Source organism: Tachysurus fulvidraco, chromosome 20 (assembly GCF_022655615.1).
Source record: "Tachysurus fulvidraco isolate hzauxx_2018 chromosome 20, HZAU_PFXX_2.0, whole genome shotgun sequence".
NCBI classification, from domain to species: Eukaryota; Metazoa; Chordata; class Actinopteri; order Siluriformes; family Bagridae; genus Tachysurus; species Tachysurus fulvidraco.
In genome coordinates, this window is record NC_062537.1 from 18,259,095 (window position 1) to 18,268,371 (window position 9,277).

A 9,277-nucleotide genomic window follows, 5' to 3' on the forward strand; every position below is an offset into this window, starting at 1 on the left:
ATGAATAATGTTTTATAAACTACAGTTTTATTTCTTTGTAGTATAAATCCAACAAAAACCGACTCCGGTGTGACTTAAAATCAGGCGGAGGCGATTGCGTACTAAAGGGTCTTTCGTGCTCTGTACTGCGCATGCGCGACAGATCACTACACTCTCTGTCGTATGCGTTTGATTTGTTTTTGTAACTGCCGGCGCTACTGAACCTGACAGCCAGCAAACGGTCAACAGGGCATAGCTTTTCCTCCGTTATTACATTAATCTTATATAATTATATATATATATATATATATAGCAGATTTATAGAATGCATCCTGTATCCGTGACCATCCCTTCTTTTCGTTCAGAAGACAGCGGGTCAGAAAAAGGCTACACTGTGAGTTTTACAAACCTGTTTAACCAGATTTCTGCTTTTCAGGTCGCGTAACATAAATAAACCGAAATGTTTTTGTTTGTTTATAAATCAATACAAACCCGAAAATGCATTTAAACCAGTGATTACAGTAGTGCGCGTGCGTTGGTCTGATGAATCCCGTGCTGCGTTCATTAGCTCCGTGTTGTTGTGTTTTTTTATTTTGGCTCCATCAGGTTTTTAAGATCGAGGTGTTAACGAGCGGGCGGCAGCACACCGTGGAGAAGCGCTACAGTGAGTTTCATGCTCTGCATAAAATGGTGAGCTTTTCATTTACTTTCTGTACCTGCAGCGCACTTTGGTGGTTTTCCAGTTATAAAACACCTGCGGTTCTATGCTGAGTTCAAGTGCTCAATAAAAACACTTTTGTGGCTGCTGCGTTTGAACGTAGATTTTTAGAAAGTATTACACAGTATGTATGTATGTATGGGGGATGTGGTAGCCTAGTGTTTAAGTTGTTGGGCTACCAAATACAAGGTCAAGAGCTCTGATCCCATGTCCACCAGGTTACCACTGTTGGGCCCCTGAGTGAGGCCCTTAACCCTCAATTGCTCAGTTGTATAAAGTGAGATGAAAATGTAAGTCACTCTGGATAAGGATGTCTGCTAAATGCTGTAAATGTATCAATGATTTTATGCTGGGCTTTCTTTTAGAAGTGCCTGATGGTTTAATGGCACCGGAGGTTGCGATCAATATTGACCAAAGAAATTCCACAAAAGTACCTTAAACTGAGAAACATTAATTATTTTTTTCTTATCAGTCTATGGGTATCATTTGCTGTTTCCACATTACAACAATACAACACCAATCCACTTTTCTCTCTCTCAAACTTTACAGAGCGACAAAAGCAACACATTGAACGAATCGCCAAGCATTCACAAGAACACTATAAAAAAACTATTCACAAGAAAACTATAACAAACATAGCCTGCGTTTGCAGCAGTAGTGCTTTTAGGTTTTATTTTGATGAACTAAAAACATGAAGAAGGTAGCCATTGACTTTTGAGACTGGCCTAAAAATCTGCAAACCACCCACAACTTTGGTTCAAACTAGATCAATATGACACAAAACATGAGGCTGGTAACCCTATTTCCATTTAACAGGACATTCATTGGGCCTCTTTTCCCTTTACCACCACAATCTCACCGTGGAGCTTTGATGATGAGTGTGTTAGATCTAGAAAAATCACCAGATTGTTATATAACTCCAGATGGGCATTAGTGCTCTAAATACGTGCACGCACACAGGGCTGGATGGGATTTTGGGCTCCCAGGGTTGTGCAGATAAAAAGCAGTGTGTTTCAGGCAAACTTAAGAAAGCAATAGCAAATAATTGGACCTTAATTACTTGTGTGCTTCTCTCTCCCACTCTTAGTCTCAGTGAAGTAGACGTAGCCTCCCACACCTCAAAGATAACACATTGTCCCGTTGGAATTGAAGCCTTGTACAGCACTAAATTATATTCTAACGTTTATGCAACTCCAAATCATGACATAATGGCTCGACTGCCTTAAATGTACGTTTCATAAATCAGAGAGGCTCTTTGTATCGTCTCAGACAGAGAGATAAGCAGCCATTTACTCAGGTTAAACCATACTGTTTGGGGATTTTACTTTGTTTAAGCTTTTTAAGTGTGTTTTATTTTTGTTTTGGGTTTATGCTAAAGCTTCTAGTGTTTCCTAAGAAGAGTATGAGACATGTAGCCTGATGACTGCGAGTGTGTGGGAGTGTATAATTATCAGCGAGGGTGTGTGTTAGTAATGTCTGTGAGTTGCTCTTTCGCATATGGTTTCACCAGATGTTCCTTTATCATCACCGAGACAAGTAACAGAACTGGTCAGCTAACAGAAATGTGAACGTTTTACTCAACTCCTGTTTGCGGTGCTAAATATTATGGAATTTGTATGGCAAAGTTTGAATCACAAAAAAAATCTCTCAAGGGAATGTTCAGTAGAAACTGGTACAATTGTTTTTTTTTATTCCTTGTTTGTTTCCTAATAGCTAAAGAAGATCATTAAACCTCCAGAGCTTCCTTCAAAGCATGTGAGAAACTGGATCCCCAAAGTTCTGGAGCAGAGACGACACGGTCTTGAGCTTTATCTGCAGGTACGGCTTCAACGTTTAAGGGGAAAAAAGACTGAGAAGATATTGTACAAACCTGAGCCCTGATTCTTATGTCCAAAAGACAGTCATTTATTAGGAGCCTGTTGTTTTTAAAAGAATACACTAAAATGTCAGCAATTTCTCCAAGTTCTGTACTGGACCTACATGGTTGTGCATTATGCAGTATCAGGATGTTGATGCATCCGTGCAATTTGTTTATACTTCCATAATTTTTTTTTTGGTCAAGTTTTAGCATCAAAAGCCAAATAAACAAACCTGTTTTTAGATGCTAACCACCATTAATTTGAAGTGTGTTGATTCATGAATAATACATTAACTTCATAGATTCTGTATAGAATTTGATTAACAAATGTTGAACTCTTAAAAATTAGTATATTTGAGGAATTTATTTCCCTTTTTTGTTGAATCACGCCTCACTCTCCTGTGATGACAGTATAGATGTGTGGTGTTTTTTTCTCTAGACTATAATCATGGAAAACGAGGTCTTTCCTAAAATATTCCTGGATTTCCTCAACATCCGCCATTTCCCGTCCCTGCCAAAGGCCGAGAGTTGTGGGTAAGGAGCCGCTGCTGTTAGCGTGTAATTTTGGAAATGTTAAAAGAGCCTGTCGCCAGTTTCAGTCCATCAAACTTTATTTATTTTTATTTTTTTATCTTTTTTTTTTCACCGGTTTCTTCTTTTGCTTTTAGGTCATTTGAAACCGAATCCGAAGACTCCTGGTACGGCTGTAATTTTATATTGTATGAAATATAATTTAAGCTATATATAAAGCAATAAGAGACTGCATTTAAACAGATGTCATTTGCACTGAAACCATAACGATTCCAGAAACGTCCTCCTGTCCGGAATCGCAATAGAGAAATGTTGCAATGAGTCATGTATGTCTTGGATTTCTCTCTGTCCTTCACTCCTTCCTTCCTCATATAATTTTTACACTTCTCTCTGTGTGTCTGCAGTAAACTGACACATCAGCCGGTCCTGCTTTTCCTGAGGGACCCCTATCTGCTTCCTGCCTCTAGCGGTAAAAAAACACACCACTTCAAATAACATTTAAAATGTCCATCATCCTTATTGAGAATCTGGGTGACTCTCTAAACGAAATAGACCAGTGGTCCCCAACCTTTTAATCCCCGCGGACGCGTCAATGTTTGATCATTGGTGGTGGTGGTGGTGGTGGTGGTTGTTGATTGTTTATATTTTAGATTGTTTTGATTTAATAATTTTAATTTAATTGTATTTAAGCACGTCTTCAAAATATTTTTTTTTATTTTGATAAACACAGTTACACAAAAAAATAAATATAAAGTGATTTAATATTTTAACTCACTAGAACACTAAATCAATGGGAACCCTGAGCTTGTTTCTTTGCAACGAGACGGTTCCATCTGGGGGCGATAGGAGACAATGACACCCAAAGTGTGTTGCGTATGTCCGGTGTAGATAGGATGTCGGAAATGCCAATAGGGATTTAAGTGCTGTGGTGGCAATCTCAGCACGTTCCTAAGGAAACTTTCTAACGACGTCTGTTTCGTGCTCATTTTTGCTAATTTGTGGGTTAAATTTGAGCAAACACAATATACACGTCCCAGTTAACCTCTTGTCCATGTAAAGTCGCACAAACCCAAGAGAAATACACCACATAAATAAAATGGAAATAATTTAATGTTCCTTGGGCGGCCCGGACCGGTTGTTGGGGACCACTGAAATAGACTACACAAGTAGAAGCAGCACAAACACGAACAAGTCTTAACAGTTGCTCTAAAGCCTCAACTGTGTGTATGTTATATTTCTCTTAGTTATGATTGAACACATGGATCCAACAAAACCTGGTCGTTATCTCGTCTCTTTGAGATAAAGGATATTTGATCGTTTTTTTTTTTCTCTCGTTAAACACCAATTGAATTGTTATAACCATACAATAACGACCTTCTAATAAATCAGAATCACTAAACACACCAATCACAGCTATTCCACTATCAACATATTCAACATGCTTCAGGATAAAGATTTCTTTTAATTACATATTTTTAATAAAGTAGCTGCGTAAATTAATTCCCCATCATACTGAAACATCCATGTTCTTTTTACCTCATGAAGCTTCACTGACTTTATAAATGGTGGTTTTGTCCCCCCAGATACCTTTTCAAACATCATCACCGAAGGGGTGATTCATGGAATATTCTACCCAGACCTGCAACCGAGGTAGACCTGCGCTCTCTCCGGCCAAAATACAACACCTCACTTTCATGGACAAAGAGACGTTTACACTCTAATCATTTACACAAACACTACAAGAACTTGGTCACAAAGTCCACACACTTGAGTTTTGTTTTGATTTGTTTTGAAGGCCCAACATTGTGAGTTTATAGAACATCAGCAACTTTTAAATGTTGACCGTCTTCTCGTTCCATCCTTCAGGGGGACTAGGCAACACAACTGCGCTGTGAAAAATGGTCTGTTACCAGATCAGAAACTAGAGCTGGGTGATGATAATAACTACTCCATTAATTATTGATATTTTTTCACAAAGAAATATTTCTATAAGGTGCAGTCTTTTTAAAGTGTTTCTAGACCCGTAATAATAATCACATCACATCATACTGATTATTTGCAATTTTTATTTGCACTGGATCTGGATATTTTCTTTATTTTTGACTTCTGTTAACATATTTATTAGCTCCACCCACTATCCTGAATAGAGCTAATCGGCTCTGTGCATCTTCTCTAAAACATATCTGTACTTGCTGCAGAATTGTGAGCGCAGTTCACCTTACAGACAACAGGGGGTGCTGACATTAACAAACTGTTCCTTTAAATGTACAGAAAATATGCTGATGTAGGTTTTAGAATTTCATCAGTTTCAGAATGTATGCTTAATTGCACCAGACTCACGATACAGCAAGTCCAGCATTTTCTTTCTTTCTTTTTTTTTTCTACTTCCTATTAGCCAATGCATCTAACCAGTCAGTTATGTTTGTGCACAGCAATCACATGCTGTGATTGTCTGCTTTCAATGAGTGAAAGACTGTACCTGAGTTACAGGAGTTCCTTTGACTGCATTCAACCTATTTAAATGATCTAGATATATGAAAAATACCAGATTTGTTGGTATTGCTAAATATTATCACCCAGCTCTTTCTGATGTTTTCCAAAAAGAAGTTGCCTTTATTTGTCTCACATACATTACTGCACAGTGAAATTCGTTCTTTGCATATCCCATCCTGGGGGTTGGGGTCAGAGCACAGGGTCATCCATGATGCAGTTCCCTCTGGATTGGGCAGGTTCAACCCCGATCTTCAGATCAACAACCCACAGCCTTAACCACTTGAGCTACCACCACCCCAACAAGGTGCTTAATTCACAGATCACTAACAGCCCAATTATTACCATTCGTGACTCGTCCCTGTTCGGTAATGAGAGATATTCTGACTGGATTATGGGGAAATATTTCCTGTTTGGACCAAACAACTAGAGTGTTCACTGAGCCTTTCTGCTAAACATTCTTTCTCTAACAAAGTTTCAATTCGCCTCAACTGTATTATCAGCAAATCATGGCATTTATGAAGAAGGGAAACTAATCTCAAACTCTTAGCTGCTAGAAACTGTGAAAGAAGTTTATTCAAGTGTTTAGTTTACTGGGCTAAGGGTTGATTTCGAGTGAGATGCCAGAGACAGGATTTACTTCCTTCTTTCTTCACTTGGTCAGCCAAGATGTGTTTGATGTCAGTTATTTGCTGCTTGGAGCTATGAAGCCAACATAATTAGCTTGTAATAAGCCAACAAGCTAGCAAGATAACCGTGCTGCGTGACGCACGTCCGCCTCCTTAAACAGCAAACTGTATAGTCAATGTTATCGATTTAAGAAGCATGCACACACCTGTATTACTTATTAGCATCCTAGCTCCAGTGTGAAAAATTAGAGAAGAAAACATCTTGGTTGACTTTTGTCGAGTCGCTCTTTTAGTTGTCATTGTGCCAAATATCAGGCAACGACTCATAACGATTACGTTCAAAACCGAAAGGTACACAGTGTATAGAGGTCAGTGATCTGAGAAGGGTATCATACTGCGATGCTATTACACGCCATTAGTTTATCTATCATAATATCTGGCTTCGCTAACAACAATAGAGCTACTATAAAAACGTTTCATAAGAAACCTGACGATAAAGGAAGCGATGATGTAAAAATCCACCATTGTATCCAAACGGATCGACGTTTAGAATCTAGACATATCGACGAGATCCTCGACAACGGCATCGTATACTGTGACTCTGTTATACTGTCTTATACCACAGCGCTGTGGATTTCTTCATTCTGATTGGTCAGAGAGTGTTGAACCATTTCCTTCAACAGCAGACACTAGTGCAGCTGCAAATCACAGGTTGATATTAACGTGTGCATCGTTCTCGTACGTTCTCATTTCTATAGTAACGGCTAATCGTTAAAGCCGACGATTCACGATCGACCTAAACGGATTTGACGTGTATAGTTGTACATGCGTGAATTTTTCTATGAGGAGATATGATATTTTAATGGAAGGCGTCTACAGCGTCAGCACTTTGTAACGGTCAGTTTCTGATACAGGGAAGTTTTCAGGACAAAGACTTCTCATTGTTTTGTTTTGTATTTTTTTTTTTTTTTTTTTTTAAACTTAATAAAGGGAGGCTGGTGAGAGAGTTTATAGCTGCTATAACCTAAGTGATAACAGGAATTACCTAATTTTTCACAGATAGCCGACAGCATTATAACTACAGTTAATAACAGAATCGATTGAGTCATTCTTTAGTAAACGAACAACTTTTATAGAAACTTTTATAGAAAATTGCTGCGGTGCAAAAGGAACAATATGCGTTTGGATGGAGTGCATTACACCCTCGAGGGTTTTACTCCTCGTTTCATCCAACCTTTATAACATGTCTGTATAGAATTGGAGTTAAACAACTGAGTATGTTAACACTAGTTCACGACGGTTCGGATCGGTCGAGCTGTCTAACACTAACAACTTTTAACAGTTTATTTAAACCTGAAGTTTTGTTTCAACATTCGGAGCAAATTCTTTGCTTCTGTTCTGTTCATTGTTTCTGACATTGTGATTTTTTTTTTGTATGTATGTTTGTACAATGTGCCATCGATGCTCAGAAGCCCGGGGTTTCCTGGTTAGTGTCGACTATGAACCCCGTGTAAAGCACTTTAGACTGAATTATGATTGTTAACATATATGTATAATATATATTTAAAAAAATTACAAGCAATAAAATAGTACATTCTGAAAATGAGTCTGGTCACTTTTACTTTTTTCATGCAAAATTGCATTGTGCGCTGTGTATATAGGTAAAAAAAAAACAATATGAATTTGTCATTACAACTAGTTTCACTTTTCTATAAAATCAGGATGATGGGATTGTCTTCATCACCTGAGCTGAAGGAGACATCTGGGTCTGTATTCAAGAAATTTCTTGCGTGTAAAGAGTTTCTCCTAGTGACGTAATCCTAAGAAATTTCTTAGAAAGGTGGATGTTTTCCCTTGAAATTAAAGAGAAGATCCTAGTAAAGATAAAAGTTACTCATAAAGCATCTTAACCCTTAAAAGAGCTCATAAGGCCAAAAGGTGCTCGTAGTGAGGAGGACATTTAAGAGGCTTAAGAGTTTTTTAGCAGAGGAGAAAATGGCCGAATGGTGAAAAGAGAGAAGAAATGTATTGTATACAATATTTAATAATGATAGTGAGTTAATAAGATGATACAGATTAGATCGTGTAGGGGTTATGTTTGTGACCAGTCATGTTAGAGGTAAAATCTCAGACACCGAGCCTAAATGCCGTAGAGCCAGATATAAATTATATAATTTGTCTCTATGGGCCTTTTTACACCTGGTCACTTCATGTGTTGTCTCTGATCCGATAGCTATCTGATTTGTTAAAACTTCCATTTACATCAGGCCACATAAATGCGTCTCGGCGAATCGTATATCAATCTGATCTTTCTACTCCCACCCAATATGCAAATATATTTCACCTCATTTCTGGGGTAATTGAAATGGGACACGCTTCGGTGTATGCGATTGCTACAAAAAACAGCATTTACTGTTTGCTGCATTTTCGCTGGCGGCAGCAGCGCATCTTAAGACCCAACGAGACACCTGGGTGAAAGATCGGAGCCAGCACTGGTGGGAAAACCTGTGAGTGACATACTTGTGTGGCTTGAACAACCACATGCATTTACACCTGTCCAGTTTCATCTGAAATGAGTCCCAGACCACCTCCTGAAGTGGTTTGAGCGATCGGATTTATATCTGTCTCGAAACCGTTTCGGAGGGCATTTAGACCTGGACTTTTTACCATCGGATAGCTATCGGATCACAGAAAACACATGAAGTGACCAGGTGTAAAAAACCCCTAATATGATCGGTAACGAACGTAAACCCTACATGATATAGTCTCAAATATCTTAACATAGAGACAAAGTGAAGGCTTATAATAGACCAGATATTAAAAGCACTTTAATCATTATGAATACGGGCTCTGATTTTTTTGAGCAGGGGTATTGCTATCGGGCTCGAAGTGTGCCTTTTTTATATATACATATATATAAACCTAATACTGTTACACGATTCAAAGAAAATCTTTGCGAAACCTTTTTGAAGCCTCCTCATGAAGGGAAGCCAAGTGTAGATCCAAAAGTGAACATCATTGTGTGTTAGCAGCTACGTTGTCAGACATCGAATAAACGATCACGAACACTCA

At 38.4% G+C, this 9,277-nt stretch overlaps 1 protein-coding gene across 1 annotated transcript; it reads left to right on the plus strand.

The window, feature by feature from the left end:
• The first annotated feature begins 135 nt into the window (after positions 1-135).
• Positions 136-7,811, plus strand: snx24 (sorting nexin 24). Its single transcript, XM_027175441.2, has 7 exons — positions 136-373; positions 586-669; positions 2,411-2,515; positions 2,995-3,089; positions 3,224-3,253; positions 3,491-3,555; positions 4,670-7,811. Exons 1-7 carry the CDS (start codon positions 305-307, stop codon positions 4,738-4,740), a joined length of 519 nt encoding a protein of 172 aa, XP_027031242.1. The 5' UTR covers positions 136-304; the 3' UTR covers positions 4,741-7,811.
• Positions 7,812-9,277: the final 1,466 nt, after the last annotated feature.